Source organism: Rhinoderma darwinii, chromosome 13 (assembly GCF_050947455.1).
Source record: "Rhinoderma darwinii isolate aRhiDar2 chromosome 13, aRhiDar2.hap1, whole genome shotgun sequence".
Lineage (NCBI taxonomy): Eukaryota > Metazoa > Chordata > Amphibia > Anura > Rhinodermatidae > Rhinoderma > Rhinoderma darwinii.
Genome location: NC_134699.1, coordinates 6,469,222 through 6,492,037, shown reverse-complemented (window position 1 = coordinate 6,492,037; position 22,816 = coordinate 6,469,222). Strand labels below are relative to the sequence as shown.

The 22,816-nt window shown below is 40.7% G+C and overlaps 2 protein-coding genes across 3 annotated transcripts in view; both read right to left on the bottom strand.

The window, feature by feature from the left end:
• CCM2L (CCM2 like scaffold protein) overlaps positions 1–5,174 on the bottom strand; it is a 36,617-nt gene extending 31,443 nt beyond the window's left edge. Inside the window, exons 1-3 of one of the 2 annotated variants that reach the window (XM_075847047.1) lie at positions 4,932–5,174; positions 4,645–4,812; positions 4,119–4,220 (exon numbers count right to left, since the gene is read on the bottom strand). In XM_075847047.1, coding sequence (XP_075703162.1) covers positions 4,119–4,220; positions 4,645–4,812; positions 4,932–4,961 — 300 coding nt within the window. In that variant the 5' untranslated portion in view covers positions 4,962–5,174. The remainder of the gene's footprint in view (positions 1–4,118; positions 4,221–4,644; positions 4,813–4,931) is intronic. The other variant, XM_075847048.1, reaches the window with a different exon arrangement.
• Positions 5,175–13,592: 8,418 nt separating this feature from the next.
• On the bottom strand, positions 13,593–21,284 carry XKR7 (XK related 7). Its single transcript, XM_075845473.1, has 3 exons — positions 20,642–21,284; positions 17,105–17,304; positions 13,593–15,319 (listed from the first exon to the last, which is right to left on the bottom strand). The coding sequence occupies exons 1-3, from the start codon at positions 20,977–20,979 to the stop codon at positions 14,367–14,369; spliced, it is 1,491 nt and encodes a 496-aa protein (XP_075701588.1). The 5' UTR covers positions 20,980–21,284; the 3' UTR covers positions 13,593–14,366.
• Positions 21,285–22,816: the final 1,532 nt, after the last annotated feature.

The following is a 22,816-nucleotide window of genomic DNA, read 5'->3' as shown; positions in this document are numbered from 1 at the left end:
ATATAGGGGCAGTATTATAGTAGTTATATTTTTGTATATAGGGGGCAGTATTATAGTAGTTATATTCTTGTATATAGGGGGCAGTATTATAGTAGTTATATTCTTGTATATAGGAACAGTATTATAGTAGTTATATTCTTGTACATAGGGGCAGTATTACAGTAGTTATATTCTTGTATATAGGAGGCAGTATTATAGTAGTTATATTCTTGTATATAGGAGCAGTATTATAGTACTTATATTCTTGTATATAGGGGGCAGTATTATAGTAGTTATATTCTTGTATATAGGAGCAGTATTATAGAAGTTATATTCTTGTATATAGGGGCAGTATTATAGTAGTTATATTGTATATAGGAGCAGTATTATAGTAGTTATATTCTTGTATATAGGAGCAGTATTATAGTACTTATATTCTTGTATATAGGGGGCAGTATTATAGTAGTTATATTCTTGTATATAGGAGCAGTATTATAGAAGTTATATTCTTGTATATAGGGGCAGTATTATAGTAGTTATATTGTATATAGGAGCAGTATTATAGTAGTTATATTGTATATAGGAGCAGTATTATAGTAGTTATATTCTTGTATATAGGGGCAGTATTATAGTAGTTATATTCTTGTATATAGGAGGCAGTATTATAGTAGTTATATTCTTGTATATAGGAGCAGTATTATAGTACTTATATTCTTGTATATAGGGGGCAGTATTATAGTAGTTATATTCTTGTATGTAGGGAGCTGTATTATAGTAGTTATATTCTTGTATATAGGGGGCAGTATTATAGTAGTTATATTGTATATAGGAGCAGTATTATAGTAGTTATATTGTATATAGGAGCAGTATTATAGTAGTTATATTCTTGTATATAGGGGGCAGTATTATAGTAGTTATATTCTTGTATATAGGGGGCAGTATTATAGTAGTTATATTCTTGTATATAGGAACAGTATTATAGTAGTTATATTCTTGTATATAGGGGCAGTATTACAGTAGTTATATTCTTGTATATAGGAGGCAGTATTATAGTAGTTATATTACTGTATATAGGAGCAGTATTATAGTACGTATATTCTTGTATATAGGGGGCAGTATTATAGTAGTTATATTCTTGTATATAGGGGGCAGTATTATAGTAGTTATATTCTTGTATATAGGGGCAGTATTATAGTAGTTATATTCTTGTATATAGGGGGCAGTATTATAGTAGTTATTTTCTTGTATATAGGAGCAGTATTATAGTAGTTATATTCTTGTATATAGGTGCAGTATTATAGTGGTTATATTCTTGTATATAGGGGGCAGTATTATAGTAGTTATATTCTTGTATATAGGGGGCAGTATTATAGTAGTTATATTCTTGTATATAGGAGCAGTATTATAGTAGTGATATTCTTGTATATAGTAGCAGTATTATAGTAGTTATATTCTTGTATATAGTAGCAGTATTATAGTAGTTATATTCTTGTATATAGTAGCAGTATTATAGTAGTTATATTCTTGTATATAGGTGCAGTATTATAGTAGTTATATTCTTGTATATAGGAGCAGTATTATAGTAGTTATATTCTTGTATATAGGGGCAGTATTATAGTAGTTATATTCTTGTATATAGGGGCAGTATTATAGTAGTTATATTCTTGTATATAGGGGCAGTATTATAGTAGTTATATTGTATATAGGAGCAGTATTATAGTAGTTATATTCTTGTACATAGGAGGCAGTATTATAGTAGTTATATTGTATATAGGAGCAGTATTATAGTAGTTATATTCTTGTATATAGGGGCAGTATTATAGTAGTTATATTCTTGTATATAGGGGCAGTAATATAGTAGTTATATTCTTGTATATAGGGGGCAGTATTATAGTAGTTATATTCTTGTATATAGGGGGCAGTATTATAGTAGTTATATTCTTGTATATAGGGGGCAGTATTATAGTAGTTATATTCTTGTATATAGGAACAGTATTATAGTAGTTATATTCTTGTATATAGGAGGCAGTATTATAGTAGTTATATTACTGTATATAGGAGCAGTATTATAGTACGTATATTCTTGTATATAGGGGGCAGTATTATAGTAGTTATATTCTTGTATATAGGGGGCAGTATTATAGTAGTTATATTCTTGTATATAGGGGCAGTATTATAGTAGTTATATTCTTGTATATAGGGGGCAGTATTATAGTAGTTATTTTCTTGTATATAGGAGCAGTATTATAGTAGTTATATTCTTGTATATAGGTGCAGTATTATAGTGGTTATATTCTTGTATATAGGGGGCAGTATTATAGTAGTTATATTCTTAAATATAGGGGGCAGTATTATAGTAGTTATATTCTTGTATATAGGGGCAGTATTATAGTAGTTATATTCCTGTATATAGGGGCAGTAATATAGTAGTTATATTCTTGTATATAGGGGCAGTATTATAGTAGTTATATTCTTGTATATAGGGGGCAGTATTATAGTAGTTATATTCTTAAATATAGGGGGCAGTATTATAGTAGTTATATTCTTGTATATAGGAGCAGTATTATAGTAGTTATATTCTTGTATATAGGAGCAGTATTATAGTAGTTATATTCTTGTATATAGGAGCAGTATTATAGTAGTTATATTCTTGTATATAGGGGCAGTATTATAGTAGTTATATTCTTGTATATAGGGAGCAGTATTATAGTAGTTATATTCTTGTATACAGGGAGCAGTATTATAGTAGTTATATTCTTGTATATAGGGAGCAGTATTATAGTAGTTATATTCTTGTATATAGGGGGCAGTATTATAGTAGTTATATTCTTGTATACAGGGAGCAGTATTATAGTAGTTATATTCTTGTATATAGGGAGCAGTATTATAGTAGTTATATTCTTGTATATAGGGGGCAGTATTATAGTAGTTATATTCTTAAATATAGGGGGCAGTATTATAGTAGTTATATTCTTGTATATAGGAGCAGTATTATAGTAGTTATATTCTTGTATATAGGAGCAGTATTATAGTAGTTATATTCTTGTATATAGGAGCAGTATTATAGTAGTTATATTCTTGTATATAGGGGCAGTATTATAGTAGTTATATTCTTGTATATAGGGAGCAGTATTATAGTAGTTATATTCTTGTATATAGGGAGCAGTATTATAGTAGTTATATTCTTGTATATAGGAGGCAGTATTATAGTAGTTATATTCTTGTATATAGGGGGCAGTATTATAGTAGTTATATTCTTGTATAGAGGAGGCAGTATTATAGTAGTTATATTCTTGTATATAGGGGGCAGTATTATAGTAGTTATATTCTTGTATATAGGGGCAGTATTATAGTAGTTATATTCTTGTATATAGGAGCAGTATTATAGTAGTTATATTCTTGTATATAGGAGCAGTATTATAGTAGGTATATTCTTGTATATAGGAGCAGTATTATAGTAGTTATATTCTTGTATATAGGAGCAGTATTATAGTAGTTATGTTCTTGTATATAGGGGCAGTATTATAGTAGTTATATTCTTGTATATAGAGGCAGTATTATAGTAGTTATATACTTGTATATAGGAGCAGTATTATAGTAGTTATATTCTTGTATATAGGGGGCAGTATTATAGTAGTTATATTCTTGTATATAGGGAGCAGTATTATAGTAGTTATATTCCTGTGTATAGGAGCAGTATTATAGTAGTTATATTCTTGTATATAGGGGGCAGTATTATAGTAGTTATATTCTTGTATATAGGGGCAGTATTATAGTAGTTATATTCTTGTATATAGGGAGCAGTATTATAGTAGTTATATTCCTGCATATAGGAGCAGTATTATAGTAGTTATATTCTTGTATATAGGGGGCAGTATTATAGTATCTATGTTCTTGTATATAGGGGCAGTATTATAGTAGTTATATTCTTGTATATAGGGGGCAGTAATATAGTAGGGCTGGTAAAGTAATAACCATACATCATATAACATGAACTACATAGCACAGGAGAACGAATCTCTCGGGATAAAGAGAACATGAAATCTTTGCTCCCTCTTGCGGGATGATTATAGAGACTTTTGTTTTGTCTTTAGCATGTGATTTGGAAACCCTTATTATGGGGGAGGGGGGGGTCTTACCCTGGCTGTATCCAGAAGCTGCAAAATTTCATCTCGACTTGATGGATTCAGAGAGGCCACAACCCAAGTCAGGTGACCCAAGAACTGCGAGGAAGATAAAAGCTGTCAACTTTATTATTATTTTTCTTTCAAAATTTGTTTATTTAACTTTTTGAATATGGGGTACAGGAATAAAATGGGGGGGGGGGGATAAAAACATACAAAAATAACAAGATGGATATTTTTTATCCCTCATTCAGAACCACCTGTATTAAGCAGAGCAGCGTTACCTCTGGAGGACCCGGCGCGTCGTGGGCACCAAGAGGTGGGCAGTGGAGCATTTACCAAGCAATCTCAACAACTTACAGTGGAGTTCCCAGCAGCAGGATCCCCCTCCCCAAGAACAACTAGTCGCAGAGACCAGCGCCATGGAAGTGGACAACCCCTTTAAATATTTGCATTGCTCCTCCCGGTACTCCCTTTCATATATCGGCCACATTTCCTATCTGTCTATGGCCAGAATCCCCACCCCGCGCCATCTTCTTACCTTTACTTCCTTCTCCACATAATCATGCAGAAGAATTTGGGGATCCAGCAAGAAGTCGGGGGGCACCACAGGCACGGAGTGGAGGGGTCGACGGTAGCTGCTGTTTCTTACCGCTGAGCGACGGGCAGATTTAAGGGACACTAATCGTTTGATTGGCGAAACCAGGGCCTGGCAGGAAAGAAACAGAGATCGGACCAAAAGTGGGTGACGGGTCCTATGATACAAGGGGCAGGATGGGCCTGACCACAGGATACACACAGATACATAGAAATTTTACCCCTCGGTACCTTCTTTCCCTTCTTGGTCTGGTGCTCCATGTTGCTGCTGTCTTCTAGGTGTCTCCACCAGTTATCCCACCCTTCTCCTGTATATCTCCGTCTTACCAGGCGACATGCATGCTCCTGGTCTCAAAGCTCCCCGGTCCAGCTGGCTCTGCCTCCTCTTCCTCTCCATTGTTATTTCCCTACAGAGGAAACTCCACCAGATTCAGGGACAGAGCTCAGTTCCTGCCTCTGTCCAGTGTGATAAGAGAGCAGATTGTTGGGTCAATGGGCAAAAAAAAAGAAAAGAATAGCAATTCACAGGACTGCCTATAGGTGGCAGCACATCACAGTGTAAACAATAGCTGGGTGTTGAATATCTCACATGATGTAGCAGAGCTGAATTTGTCATTGTGTTGTATAATGTGGTAAGTTTACCTGCAGTCTAATACTAAATCACCAAATGAAGAGCCAAAAAGACAAATTCAGCTCTGCTGCATCTTCATATATTATGTCCAATTATATAAATGAGAACCGGTGTTCTTTCCAGCAACTGCACACAACATCCGCTGCGGTGCAGGTACTCCCAGGTTTTGTAGTATGGGGAGGGGGTAATTTCTCGGAGAAACTTGCATTCGCTGCAAAGAATTATGGTACCAAATCTTAAGACCATATAAAAGCATTTATGGGTGTGTTTGTCTTTAAATCAGCCCTAATGCTACACTCCTATGGATGTTTCTTGCAGCATCACAGCACAGAGTACAATGTGGTACCGACCATATGCTCCTCTCGGGCCTGGATCGCCCATAGATTCATAGGCAGCCAATGCCTCAGCCCGTTCCTGCTTGGCATCTCCATGTTTAACAGCATCAGGACCGCACAGCCAGGTACAGAAAACTTCACCAGTGCAATGATCTGCAGTGATCAACCAATGTAATGATCTGCAGTGATCAACCAATGTAATGATCTGCAGTGATCAACCAATGTAATGATCTGCAGTGATCAACCAATGTAATGATCTGCAGTGATCAACCAATGTAATGATCTGCAGTGATCAACCAATGTAATGATCTTCAGTGATCAACCAATGCAATCATCTGCAGTGATCAACCAATGCAATGATCTTCAGTGATCAACCAATGTAATGATCTGCAGTGATCAACCAATGTAATGATCTGCAGTGATCATCTCAATGAAAACCTCCATCAGTGATAAGGAGAAAATGCAAAGGAGCTGCAGCCATTGTGTCCTGCAGGGGGCGACAGTGCTGGAGGTACATCAGCCATAGGTGAAACAGGCCTTTCAGTAATATAGGCAGTGCTGAAAAAAAAAAAAGCCTGCACGGATACATCGTAGCAATCGATCAGAACAGGAGTGATATCTGTTGCTGATGTATAAAGCTTACAGAGAATTGTGTAGACTGGATACAATTATACCAACCGTCAGTTGTAAGAGCTATTAGGTCTGTAAAGGATTTCTGCCTCTTGATGTTAAAAAACAATTTAAAACAAAATATGTTTTCATTCACTGACATCAAGCAGAGATCTTAAAAATGGTTTAGAATGGAACCGCAATTCAATTATAATGGAGCGTTGCAACCAGAAATCCGTTTTAATTTTGACCCTTACCCCAACCTGAGTCACGTGACCTCAATTACTGTGGGCGGTGACAATCACAGAAGGGGCGGGGCTTGGTGCCATTGATCTAGGACCCTCATTTTCGCCCCCACCACCGTGTACACCCTTAGGTTGGACCCCTGGTGAATAATGACAGCAGGCAGATTACTGAAATTACGTTTATTATTTTCATGTAGCACCAAATGAAAAATATACAAAAATTGGTGTTTACAAAAGAGATTCCTAGAATCCTGATTTTGCCCCCAATGAAAGGGATTTTGTGCACGTTGGGGGCAGGGGGAGCAATGGACGGATCTGTGACAATTCTGTGAGATATAGAAACCCAGGCACTGGAATAAACACGAGATATACAATCAGCAGCTTATAGTATACGACCTCCCCTCCAATCAGAGTCCAGGAAAGCTAACCAACCAATCATAAGCCAACATAGAGATGGATGTAGTTTGTCTGTACAGGTGGCGCCACGTGCACAATTACCTGATACAATGGAGGCGCCGTAGAGTAATAAAATGCAGATGATCACTCAGGAGAACAGACATAAAATGTAGTGATGAGTACTGACTATGTCCATTACAGAGTATAAGCCGCCATCTTGCTGGGTGACATGTGACTAGACACAGAGGATTTTACAACTGAACACCTTACAGAAATTTCACGGGATAAGGCGTCCGAAATCTCCAGTTATACGCAACAATTTTATTTAATCTGCAATACAATACAATCAGCAGATACTACACCCAGAACCACCGATCCCAAATAATCTCTACTGCTGCCATAGTGCCAGGGGCAAATTGTATATGGCAACTAATTCTTAAAGGGCTATTCCAGTCAGATATGAAAACTCCTTACACCAATATTTTTGTCCATAGGGGGCAGTATTACAGTAGTTATATTCTTGAATATAGGAGCAGTATTATAGTAGTTATATTCTTGTATATAGGAGCAGTATTATAGTAGTTATATTCTTGTATATAGGGGGCAGTATTATAGTAGTTCTATTCTTGTACATAGAGGCAGTATTATAGTAGTTATATTCTTGTATATAGGGAGCAGTATTATAGTAGTTATATTCTTGTATATAGGGGCAGTATTATAGTAGTTATATTCTTATATATAGGGGGCAGTATTATAGTAGTTATATTCTTGTATATAGGGGGCAGTATTATAGTAGTTATATTCTTGTATATAGGAGCAGTATTATAGTAGTTATATTCTTGTATATAGGAAGCAGTATTATAGTAGTTATATTCTTGTATATAGGGGCAGTATTATAGTAGTTATATTCTTGTATATAGGGGCAGTATTATAGTAGTTATATTCTTGTATATAGGGGCAGTATTATAGTAGTTATATTCTTGTATATAGGGGCAGTATTATAGTAGTTATATTCTTGTATATAGAGGCAGTATTATAGTAGTTATATTCTTGTATATAGGAGCAGTATTATAGTAGTTATATTCTTGTATATAGGAGGCAGTATTATAGTAATTATATTCTTGTATATAGGGGGCAGTATTATAGTAGTTATATTCTTGTATATAGGGGCAGTATTATAGTAGATATATTCTTGTATATAGGAGCAGTATTATAGTAGTTATATTCTTGTATATAGGAGGCAGTATTATAGTAATTATATTCTTGTATATAGGGAGCAGTATTATAGTAGTTATATTCTTGTATATAGGGGCAGTATTATAGTAGTTATATTCTTGTATATAGGAGCAGTATTATAGTAGTTATATTCTTGTATATAGGGGCAGTATGATAGTACTTCTATTCTTGTATATAGGAGCAGTATTATAGTAGTTATATTTTTGTATATACGGGGCAGTATTATAGTAGTTATATTCTTGTATATAGGGGCAGTATTATAGTAGTTATATTCTTGTATATAGGGGCAGTATTATATTAGTTATATTCTTGTATATAGGAGCAGTATTATAGTAGTTATATTCTTGTATATAGGAGCAGTATTATAGCAGTTATATTCTTGTATATAGGGGCCAGTATTATAGTAGTTATATTGTTGTATATAGGAGCAGTATTATAGTAGTTATATTCTTGTATATAGGGGGCAGTATTATAGTAGTTACATTCTTGTATATAGGAGCAGTATTATAGTAGTTATATTCTTGTATATAGGAGCAGTATTATAGTAGTTATATTCTTGTATATATGGGACAGTATTATAGTAGTTATATTCTTGTATATAGGAACAGTATTATAGTAGTTATATTCTTGTATATAGTGGCAGTATTATAGTAGTTATATTCTTGTATATAGGGGCAGTAGGATAGTACAGGTATTCAGTTCAGTTTATCAGGACAATGGCGGAATCGGCCTATAAAGTGACAACCACTTTTGGGAGTCAAAAATGTGCTGAGGACAGTTGTCACTTCCCTCCCTCCCTCCGCTCCTCTTAGCACCTCTCACATATTACTCAGCAGGGGACAACAATATATGGGAAAATAAATATGAAATTATATTACCAATACTGACTGGAATTGCCCTTTAAGCATAAGATTATTAATTGTCACCAAGGGATTCCATGACAAAGGCACAACATTGCAGCCAGATTACTTTTATAAAGATCATAGAAATAAAGGGGAGGCTCTGGATTTCCTGCCACCATTTCTGTAGGGTCGTACACCTCCTTGTAATGCACAAGACTTCCAAATCAGCACGGATGACATCATAACGCATCAATTTTAAGCAGTGACATCAGTACTCGCCATGTATACAGTTGTCACAAGTGACGATACGGGAAAGTAATCATGTATCACGTGCTTCTTCCGAGCAAAGTCGTCCATAACATTAGCAGACTTCACTACTACTGCCAGCATTTGGGAGACTGCGCAATGAGAAAATACATGTACCCATCTCCAAGACAGGTCTTGGGTTCCGATCAGGGCATATGCCCCATGTTCTACCAAAGCTGAACCAACGTTTGCCCCATTTATGCCAAGGACCATCAATGAGCATGTCATCGGATTCCCAATTATGCGACACCTTTGAAGCAGACTCCTCATAGTAGGTGGGAATAAGCCCCATCCTCATAATTTGCTGGGCCGTCAGCTGGCATTTTTAGGTGGCGATGTATAAACATGGATAAACCCACTAAAGGTCATTGTTTGGATGTCATGGTCAAATGTCTTTACTGGACAATTAACTATTGGGTCAAACAGGCCAGATCTTGACCACCTGAGTTTCCAACCTCACATTGATGAAAAGATCCAGAGAAGTGATCTAGAGGTCAAGATGATGATCCTCGTAACTAGCCGCATGGAAAATTAACAGTCGATGGCTGTAAATAGGATTACAGTGGCAGCATTTACAATGGTTATTGCTTTCAGGAAGGTTGACGTTGGTGGTATAATCCCATATCCCCTAACAAAAATCTCATCCAAGAACTCAGTAATTGTGGGTCTACAAGCTACATTATATTCTGCCAACTTCTAGACGGGCATGTGGAACATTAGGTTCAAGGTACCTTAAAGATGTTGTGAAGGACTAGAAAAAAATGGCTAATTTCATCCAAAAACAGCACCACATCTGTCCACAGGTCATGTATGGTATTGCAACTTAACCCCATTCACTTCAATAGAGCCGAGTTGCAATACCAGGCACAGCCTATTTTGGAAGAAGGCAGCCATGTTTCTAGACAACCACATTAACTCCTTCGAAAGGACTTTGGAGACTTAATAGTCCAACTCACGAGGTCTCCACAGGATGATTTCCACCTATATTGGTCATGGCGGTCCACTGACTGATGATTACATGTTATATTGGCGATGGCGGTCCACTGACTGATGATGTCCACCTATATTGGCCATGGCGGTCCACTGACTGATGATGTCCACCTATATTGGCCATGGCGGTCCACTGACTGATGATGTCCACCTATATTGGCCATGGCGGTCCACTGACTGATGATGTCCACCTATATTGGCCATGGCGGTCCACTGACTGATGATGTCCACCTATATTGGCCATGGCGGTCCACTGACTGATGATGTCCACCTATATTGGCCATGGCGGTCCACTGACTGATGATTACATGTTATATTGGCCATGGCGGTCCACTAACTGATGATGTCCACCTATATTGGCCATGGCTGTCCACTGACTGATGATGTCCACCTATATTGGCCATGGCGGTCCACTGACTGATGATTACATGTTAAGTTGTGTGGATGTTCCATGCATTATACTGCGATCCCGGGGAAGAAGACATGAGGGATTGGTCTTCAGTTCTAGAAAAACCATGGACAAAACCGGTAACCAAGCTAAAGACCCATAGACTGGTCTATCATCAGTGGAGACTTAAGGCTCCATCAATGGAAGCCTGGAAGCCACCTTAGATGCTGATGGGACTACAAATACACAATAGAAAAAGGCTCAAAAGGTCCAAAGATGTGTTGCAAAGGTGAATGACACCAATGACTAGACAAATGTTGAATATCATTTTGGGGTCACCCATAATCCCATCCCTCATTAAACATGTATGTCCAAATGTGAAGATTAATTCATAGAACAGGGTAGGAGGACATGGCTAATACAGTGAGTGGATGTTTATGGGTGTCTGACAGCCACCCCATACCTGGTAGGATCTACTGTCCGGAATCACCCATGGAATGCATCTTTGGCATCCAACGCTGGCATGGTTTGTGCTTTCCACTCCTGGTACAGAAAAGATATTAACTAATTCATTATAACCATGATTCTCAAGAACGGTCCAAAAATTACCAAAAACCACGTCCTTGCCTTCGGTCACCTAGATATTGCTTTTCTTTATTGCTGTTCTACCAAAGCACACAGTACATTTCTCTCCCTGCAAAACGTTGCACCCAACCTGCAGACTTTCCATATAAATAGAATATAGATTATTTAAAAAGATATTCACTTCCGATAAACTAATAATATTACCACTGCTCCTCTACCCCGAGCGTGGCCGAAGTCCAAAGGATATAAAATCCTGTGTAGACCGAATCGATTTACATAGACGATGAACAGTCCATCTCTCCCTATGTACAGATTCATCTCAATATAAGATCATCGTAAGATATCCTACGTAAAAGGCTAATCTGTGTGTTTGTCGCAATCACATGTGGTCCATACATCAGCAGAACGACGGCACATTACACAGCACTGAAGATTGAACCACTTAATATCAGCGCTGATGGACGATGAAGCCCTATACCTCAAAGGGCTACAACAAAATGGCCGCCCAGGGGACGATTTCAGAAACTGGCAACATTTTACACGAACACAGACAATGACGTGATCAACAACATATTGCACCTGTACTGATCCTACTACCAATCAAAAATCACTACAGAAACGGCCAGGTTGTCACTAACATATCACAAGAGCACTGACGGTGCCGCCACTTAACATGGGCTGGTGATGAGCAGTGGATAATCCGGACGATGGTGACGATAGCAATGATACGTCCAACTAATGGGAATTTAAGTCAGCATGGAGGAGGATGATACAATAACAGAGAGACAGTTGTTGTCACTGGCTCCGCCCACTGCAAAACATTTTGGTTCCACGTTTACTTTCCCCCTGTACAAACCTGTCTTCTCTTCTAAAAGGGAAAACAACTATGATTCATGCACATGAGGGAGAATGCGGCTGTCAAGCTGTTCTTGGCTAAGCAGCCTAGAAGCCGGAATAAATTAAATGATATGTTCACCTTTCAACGCCATTTTACTGTTCACATATAGAATTAATCTACATATAAAGTCGAATCACTTTATAAATACTGTACTGACCCTGAGTTACATCCTGTATTATATTCCAGAGCTGCACTCACTATTCTGCTGGTGGAGTCACTGTGTACATACATTACCAGCAGCAGAATAGTGAGTGCAGCTCTGGAGTATAATACAGGATGTAACTCAGGATCAGTACAGGATAAGTAATGTAATGTATGTACACAGTGACTCCACCAGCAGAATAGTGAGTGCAGCTCTGGAGTATAATACAGGATGTAACTCAGGATCAGTACAGGATAAGTAATGTAATGTATGTACACAGTGACTCCACCAGCAGAATAGTGAGTGCAGCTCTGGAGTATAATACAGGATGTAACTCAGGATCAGTACAGGATAAGTAATGTAATGTATGTACACAGTGACTCCACCAGCAGAATAGTGAGTGCAGCTCTGGAGTATAATATAAGCTGTAAATATAGCAATATATGCGAACTTAGTGATTTTATTTAGCATGAGCATGAATGTTATGTGGATGGCCACAATCCTGTATATGCTCAAGGGGTCATAGGATCAGAATCATATATGGCACTGGGCAGAGGCAGAGTATTCCTGTGCCCCAGTTCAAGACCTGTAGCAGAGCCCCCCACCTACCATGTGCCATTTATAACATTGGCGTCTTCTTACGTGCTTAGGGGGTCTTGGACCTGGGTGTGACTGCTACCCCTGATGAACCTATAGCTACGCCCCTGGCACTGGGAGAATGTGTAATATGAAGCATAGAAGCAGTAGGTCTAGTTCAGACATACAAGAAAGCTACAGACCCTGATCCTGTTTTGTGGCCACCATGGTGGGAGAGAAGGACAAAAAAATGGCTGCAAACACAAAAAATGTCTGCCTTCGATTCCAATTACACTGTGATGCAGGTCCTACTTAGACTAGGGTCTCCAAATCAGCTGCCCTGTGATGCCATAGATTGCTGTGTGATGTGCCACCATGCAACTCTACAGAATGCTATACCTCTACACCATGTGCAGTTTATGAGGGTGTGAATACATTAGGGACTCTGTGGGGTACGTGGTGCCAGTGAATGTGTTCTTGGCGTCTCTGGAATCGTGAACACAAGTGGATTTAAATGAATGGTGGGTCTCCAGCTGACATGAAACCACAACTCCCACCATGCCCTGACAGCTGCATAATGAGAGTTGTAGTGCCACAAGTTGCAGACCATTGCTTTACAGACTGATAATGTAGTATCCCCCATTACATCTGGCCCTATGCATTGTAGATGTATATGGTAAGGCTCTCCTTATGGAAACATTTGGAAGCCCTGCTCGAGATAAATATCATGTATTTGCTTTTGTTCCGATTATTGGCAAGAGCCCGGACGTCATTATACGTACACAACCATCCACGCCACCACCGTTATATACAATACAGGCAGTCATGTCTTCACAGACGGTGTTACCCACTCAAAAACGTTAGTAGCACCAATCGTACCCGGTCAGGGTGGTCTCTTTTTTACAGAGATCTTGCCCTATCTCAAGGAAACACCAAAGGTCATCTCTACCCGGTCACAGTGCCACCCCGAATGCCGTGTTTCCCGTCCTTGACAAAATCCACCCGTTCCGGAGGACGGCCACTTGTCCATTTAGGTCAGTACTAACATGTGCCATACACTTCAGACCTTGGAGCAGATTAGGGAACCTGGGATAAGTCTTCTGCTGTTGGCGTTAATGCCCCAGAAGGTCTTGCCAGTCAACCCACTGCCCTTTGATTTTGTTGAAGGACAAGTTCTGGCACGGACACAACAGCAGAAAAACCTTAGGTTGCCTATCTCTGCTCTTGAGAGTTTATTTTACAACAAACATACTCCCTAAACCCTCAATGCAGCATCAAAGATCTCATGGATGTGGCCTATAATATTGGTGAACGTCAACCATGGCCACCAGTGGTCTTCTCTCCAGGCCAACTCTCTTGCCACTCTACCCATTTCAGTGTCTCTATTCTCCGCTTCTCTCAAGACTTTGAAGAGCCTCTAACCATCCAGCCTGGCTCTACAGTCTTATTCTCCCGTCTTTCCTTCACCCTACGTCTTGAGATGGAGGTCACACGGTGGTTTCATACTCAGTAACTTCTTGAGACGTCCCTATAGTTCGGTATTGGACACGGGGTGTGGCTGGGGAAGAATATTCCAAGGCCAAAATAGTTTTCCGCAAGCGGCGGTCTATGAAATGGGCATCCCAGGCTGGATATTTTTTACGTGGAAGATCTATACGTATGACAGGTCCGTGAGCCCGGGGAACACGTGTCACAGGGGTTGGGGGAACACTAGATCGGACTTGGAAGACTGGAACACAACTGTCCCTGTCACCGGGCACCAAGTCTCTTTCTTGCTCTGTAGTCCGTGGTAGAGTACGAGGAAGGCTTTCTGTACCTTCCAATTCAGGAACCCCAGAAGTCTCAGCACCTTCCGTGAAGACACAACTACTGCTAGAAGGACCAAACATTGGACCATTGGGATGCAGAAGACTGTAGTATATGAGCATAAAGAAAACACCAAGAGCGAAGCTACAGAGGACAGAGCAAACAATAAGAAGAGCGTAGAAGTCGCTGAACATATATTCTGGGCGATAATAATACCACAGAACTGTGAGGACTGCGTTCTCAGAGAGCAATATAATATAATAGGTGGTCATCCTACAGCGGGTCCGACCCTCACGCACATTGAACCAGCAGAAAATGTAGATGATACCCAGCACCATATTGTAGATGATCTCCTCCCAGCGAGACATGCAGAAGTCGGTCTCTCCTTGGATAATCCAAAAAGTCATGAAACACCAGTGAGTGACGATGAAGATACCAAAGTACAAGTGGAAGACAGAGGCAAAGAGTGAGAACGCCAAGGCTCGGGCAGCAATGGTGAAAAGATGCCACAGTATCTGCACCACGGCCCCCTTGTATGACATGGGCATCTTGTCATCACGGGAATCTCTTAGAACCTTTTGGTAAGAAGCAATCATCCAGGCAAGAGATAGGAGAGAAGCCATGGCCGATATACCTGAGCAAAGAAAGAGACAAAGGAGAACAAAAAGAGGATTCAGAAGAGAAGTCACCAAAATATTGAGGATCTCACTTGCCACCATGGACTTCAGTACAAATATAATCCTCCTGGGAATCTGGGAAGACTGGATGGCAACCAATTTGACTGCCAATATGTCGTCAACCAACTTTTCCAGAGTCCTAAAAGGAAAACGTGCCTGGCTACATAAGCTATATCCCTCCCTACCTTATTGTAGAAGGGAACATACTAAAGAGCTCAGTTTTTGCCCAGCGGGGATGTGACCACCGAATGCTATAGCCCTTATATTATCCGTCTTGGGTTGCAGCACTTAGTGTAGGGTTCCGGACCACTTCTAGAAGCAACATCAGCACTAGAAATGTTCATCCAGAGCTTTGTGGATTACGGTTTTTCATGCCATTTTCAAACAAGCCTGAGATCCACACGCTCAATGCCAGGTGTCGGCTGCAGTGGTGTAAAGCCACCACTACTGAACTACGAAAAGGTGGAAACACATTCTCTGCAGGGATGAATCACACTTCACCCCCTACCAGTCTGGAGGAGGGATCTGGCAGATGCCAGGAGAACACCTACTGCCTCAATGTGTAGAGCCAACTGTAGAAGCTGATGGAGGACAAATAATAGTCAAGGGCTCTTCTTGATTTGGATCCTTGATTTCAGTGAAGGGAGATCTTGTTGTACAAATTTAGAAAAACATGGATGATTTTTGTGCAAAAAACAGCGCCATACCAGTCCATAGGTTGTGTGTGGTATTGCAGTTCTGTCCCATTCACTTCAATGGAGCTGAGCTGCAATACCCGACACAACCTATGGACAAGTGTGGCGCTGTTTTTGGAAGAAAGTAGCCATGTTATACTTATCTATAGAACTCTTTTATTGCTCATGCTACAATGACATATCGAGAATAAATTGTTACTTTCAGATTTATGGTAACAGTTTAGTGAAGACAATACCCCCGGGAGGACCATATATAAATGGTTTAGAAGTCTGAGGCCTGACCTCAACACCTCTGATCATCTGCAGAATGAGATGTTCAGCAAGCACATACAGAAGTGATATTTAAGGGTTCACATACTTTTGGGCATGTAGTTTAAATCAGCGATCAATCGTCTGTGCATAATTCATAATTCTATATTTATACAAGTAAACATCGCAGCAGAGGCCCGAACCATGGAGAATAAATAGGATGCGGTGAGGAGGGGGTCAGCGGGCTACGCGGGACTTCCTGAGAGAAGTCTTATCCCGCCCCCCGCTACCTCTAAGCTGCACCTCCTACTGATCACCGTAAATTATTTATTCCCAGACAATAAAGGTCAATTACGTAAGAGCGCAGCGCCCGTCTACCGCCACCACCTCTCCGATTGGTCTACCCTGCATATTCAGAGGCTCGTGCCCCCCCCCATCGAGATACTCAGACTGACAGACAAGCAGGTACTACAGGTCCCAGCATGCCTAGCAGAAGGGCAAGTATAAACGTTGTGCACTGTGTGCAAATGCATAGATCTCTCTACGTATTACACTCCGGTGTATGCACAGCGCAGTCTCTGCTATGATGCATTGTGGGAATTGTACAGTCGTCTGATTTAGAAGCAAAATACAAGCGATCATGGATATGTTCAAATGCATTTGATCACCAAAAGAGCAGTGGGAATTAAGAATGCAGCTCTGGATGTGACTAGAGTAGAATGGTGTAAGAAGGTTGGAATAAAGATGGGGGTTGTATAATGGAGTAGGGTAGGTAGTAGGTAAGAGAAAGCTGCTTACCCTGTAAAGGCTCCACATGGCCTTGTTGCACTATAATGCACAGCTGCAGCACCAGCTGGGGGGCGCTCTTCAGAAATGTCTCCAGCAGGCGCAGCATGCTGATATCTGCGCTCTCAAACATCATGCGCCAGTAGAAATGGCGGCTCTGCTGCTCCGCATGCCAGCGGCTCTGAAGGCCCAAATAAAGCGCTCGCAGGTACCTGAAAAGAGAAGGGCAGGGTGACCAGTATATAACATGTGATAGCTACTAATAGTACACGGTGACCAGTATATTACATGTGATAGATACTAATAGTACACGGTGACCAGTATATAACATGTGATAGATACTAATAGTACACGGTGACCAGTATATAACATGTGATAGATTCTAATAGTACACGGTGACCAGTATATTACATGTGACAGATACTAATAGTACACGGTGACCAGTATATAACATGTGATAGATACTAATAGTACACGGTGACCAGTATATAACATGTGATAGATACTAATAGTACACGGTGACCAGTATATAACATGTGATAGATACTAATAGTACACGGTGACCAGTATATAACATGTGACAGATACTAATAGTACACGGTGACCAGTATATAACATGTGACAGATACTAATAGTACACGGTGACCAGTATATTACATGTGATAGATACTAATAGTACACGGTGACCAGTATATTACATGTGATAGATACTAATAGTACACGGTGACCAGTATATAACATGTGATAGATACTAATAGTACACGGTGACCAGTATATAACATGTGATAGATACTAATAGTACACGGTGACCAGTATATAACATGTGATAGATACTAATAGTACACGGTGACCAGTATATTACATGTGATAGATACTAATATTACACGGTGACCAGTATATAACATGTGATAGATACTAATAGTACACGGTGACCAGTATATAACATGTGATAGATACTAATAGTACACGGTGACCAGTATATAACATGTGATAGATACTAATAGTACACGGTGACCAGTATATTACATGTGATAGATACTAATATTACACGGTGACCAGTATATTACATGTGATAGATACTAATAGTACACGGTGACCAGTATATAACATGTGATAGATACTAATAGTACACGGTGACCAGTATATTACATGTGACAGATACTAATAGTACACGGTGACCAGTATATTACATGTGACAGATACTAATAGTACACGGTGACCAGTATATAACATGTGATAGATACTAATAGTACACGGTGACCAGTATATTACATGTGATAGATACTAATAGTACACGGTGACCAGTATATAACATGTGATAGATACTAATAGTACACGGTGACCAGTATATTACATGTGACAGATACTAATAGTACACGGTGACCAGTATATTACATGTGACAGATACTAATAGTACACGGTGACCAGTATATAACATGTGATAGCTACTAATAGTACACGGTGACCAGTATATAACATGTGATAGATACTAATAGTACACGGTGGCCAGTATATTACATGTGATAGATACTAATAGTACACGGTGACCAGTATATAACATGTGATAGATACTAATAGTACACGGTGACCAGTATATAACATGTGATAGATACTAATAGTACACGGTGACCAGTATATTACATGTGACAGATACTAATAGTACACGGTGACCAGTATATAACATGTGATAGATACTAATAGTACACGGTGACCAGTATATTACATGTGATAGATACTAATAGTACACGGTGACCAGTATATTACATGTGATAGATACTAATAGTACACGGTGACCAGTATATAACATGTGATAGCTACTAATAGTACACGGTGACCAGTATATTACATGTGACAGATACTAATAGTACACGGTGACCAGTATATTACATGTGATAGATACTAATAGTACACGGTGACCAGTATATTACATGTGACAGATACTAATAGTACACGGTGACCAGTATATTACATGTGACAGATACTAATAGTACACGGTGACCAGTATATAACATGTGATAGCTACTAATAGTACACGGTGACCAGTATATAACATGTGATAGCTACTAATAGTACACGGTGACCAGTATATAACATGTGATAGCTACTAATAGTACACGGTGACCAGTATATTACATGTGACAGATACTAATAGTACATGGTGACCAGTATATTACATGTGACAGATACTAATAGTACACGGTGGCCAGTATATTACATGTGATAGATACTAATAGTACACGGTGACCAGTATATAACATGTGATAGATACTAATAGTACACGGTGACCAGTATATAACATGTGATAGCTACTAATAGTACACGGTGGCCAGTATATTACATGTGATAGATACTAATAGTACACGGTGACCAGTATATAACATGTGATAGATACTAATAGTACACGGTGACCAGTATATTACATGTGATAGATACTAATAGTACACGGTGACCAGTATATTACATGTGACAGATACTAATAGTACACGGTGACCAGTATATTACATGTGACAGATACTAATAGTACACGGTGACCAGTATATAACATGTGATAGATACTAATAATACATGGGTGTGCCATTCCCACACCATATGGTGATGTAGCAGTGCCTGTTGTGTATTGTAGCAGCATAAGGAGCAGAATGAATATTCAATCATCCATAGCAACCGGCAATTATTATTCTCATCTTTACCGGATCCAGTAAAGACATTAACCCAATAATATTGGAGATACCAAAAATACAAACCGTTACCAGTAATACCTGAGGGTCAGTAGTAATGCCCAGGGTGACCAGTAATATCCGAGACCACCACTAGTAATATGCGGGGGTTATTAAAAATTCTCAGTGTGACCAGTAATACCGGAGGGTCACTAGTAATGCCCAGGCTGACCAGTAATACCCCGGGTCACTACTAGTAATACCCGGGTTGAATTACCAGTGTAACATTGACCAGTATAAATTCCCAACATAACCAGTAACAGGCAGCGTCAATACTTGTAACCAGTAACAATCTAAATAAGGGCCCAGTGTCCCCATTTATACCTACGACCAGTGATTCCCAATGACACTGGATATTCCTTGTGAGACCGCTGGTATCCGGAGCGCCCAGTGCCACCAGGAACAACCATTGTAGCCAGTGATACCAGTGTGATCATTCATTTACAATCAGACAAGGAGCATATCCAATGCTGCAAGTGATACCCAGTGCCACCAGTGATGCCAGCTGTAAATGCCAAATCCCAGTGTTACCAGTAGTGTCCCATGAGACCAGTGATGCCAAGTGTTGTACCCAGTGTGACCCATGCTACCAGTGATGCCCAGCGAGACCTGTGATGACCAATGAGAGGAGTGATGCCAAGTGTTGTACCCAGTGTGACCCATGCTACCAGTGATGCCCAGCGAGACCAGTGACACCCATTATGACCAGTGATGCCAAGTGATGTACCCAGTGTGACCCATGCTACCAGTGATGCCCAGCGAGACCTGTGATGACCCCAGTGATGACCAATGAGAGGAGTGATAACCAGTGTGACCAGTTTAACCCTCTCACCTCCACACCTGTCCGAGCTGCAGCAGGTGGATGGAGCCCTGCAGGAACCAGGCGCAGAGGCGGCAGCAGGGGCGCGTGGTGCCGGGTGAGGATGCCCGGTCCGTGACTGCCCAGCTGAAGCTCAGGCTCTGGGTGAGGAGGGAGGGCAGCAGCACCAGCATCACCGTGGGCCAGAAGCAGCTGAACCGGTGCCGCTGCAGGTAATCCGCCGCCAGCCACAGGTCCGACGCTCCGTCCGAGAAAAAGACGAGCAGCGCGGCCACCAACCACAGCCCGTCCCGGAGAGAGTAGCGGGGGCACCGGGGAGCCACCCGGGTACCGTCCGACTCCGCCGCCATGATGGGAGGAGCCGACTTCCGGGGCCACACCCGGGGCTGACTATACCTCTACCGGAGGGCGACACAGACCAGTACCGGAGGAGGGGGCATCATCACCGGACACCAACCGGGAGACTACAGCCATAGTTACCGCAGCCGGTCCTACCGAGCGGCACCGGGGCCGTGATCAGGGGGAATAACCGTCATGTGACCGATACATGGAATCAGAGAGAATTGCAACAATGTATCACAATGTATCTCTAACCCCGCCCCCAGCGCGAGCCACCATTAACCCCTTCTAATCCCTTCTCTGCCCAGTTATAACCCCGCTGTCCTTGTAATCTGGGGGTGTTGCTCAAAGATTCTATTCTGCCCCCCAATATCCCCCTCCCAGGATCCCCCAACCACCAGCAGCCCCTGTGCCCACCCGTCATAACCATCTCCATGTAACTGACGGAGCCGCTGTCCAGGGTGCTGAACCCAATAACAGTCATAGGACACCCCTGAGCTCCCAATTCTCCTTATACTGCCCCCCAGTACCCTCTCTCATCAACTCACTGTAAAGTAATATGGGGGGGGGGACTGACTGTACAGTAATATAGGGGGACACACTGAATGTACAATAATATAGGGGGGACACACTGACTGTACAATAATATAGGGGGCACTGACTGTACAGTAATATAGGGGGGACACACTGACTGTACAATAATATAGGGGGCACTGACTGTACAGTAATATAGGGGGGACACACTGACTGTACAATAATATAGGGGGCACTGACTGTACAGTAATATAGGGGGGACACACTGACTGTACAATAATATAGGGGGCACTGACTGTACAGTAATATAGGGGGGACACACTGACTGTACAATAATATAGGGGGCACTGACTGTACAGTAATATAGGGGGGACACACTGACTGTACAATAATATAGGGGGCACTGACTGTACAGTAATATAGGGGGACACACTGACTGTACAATAATATAGGGGGCACTGACTGTACAGTAATATAGGGGGGACACACTGACTACAATAATATAGGGGGCACTGACTGTACAGTAATATAGGGGGGCACTGACTGTACAGTAATATAGGGGGACACACTGACTGTACAGTAATATAGGGGGGCACTGACTGTACAGTAATATAGGGGGGACACACTGAATGTACAGTAATATAGGGGGGACACACTGACTGTACAATAATATAGGGGGGCACTGACTGTACAGTAATATAGGGGGCACTAACTGGACAGTAATATAGGGGGACACACTGACTGTACAGTAATATAAGGGGGACACTGACTACAGAAATATAGGGGGCACTGACTGTACAATAATATAGGGGGGCACTAACTGCACAGTAATATAGGGGGACACACTGACTGTACAATAATATAGGGGGCACTGACTGTACAGTAATATATGTGTGGAAACACTGACATATGGGAGGGGCACTGATTGTACAGTAATATAGGGGGGCACTGACTGTACAGTAATATAGGGGGGCACTGACTACAGTAATATAGAGGGGACACTGACTGCAGTAATATAGGGGGCACTGACTACCGTAATATAGGGGGGCACACTGACTGTACAGTAATATAAGGGGCACTGACTACTGTAATATAGGGGGACACACTGACTACAGTAATACAGGGGGCACATTGATTGTATAATAACACAGGGGGGCACATTGATTGTATAATAACAGGGGGGTCACATTGATTTTATAATACAGGGGGGGCACATTGATTGTATATTAACACAGGGGGTCACATTAATTGTATAATAACACGGGGTCACATTGATTTTATAATACAGGGGGGGTCACATTGATTGTATAATAA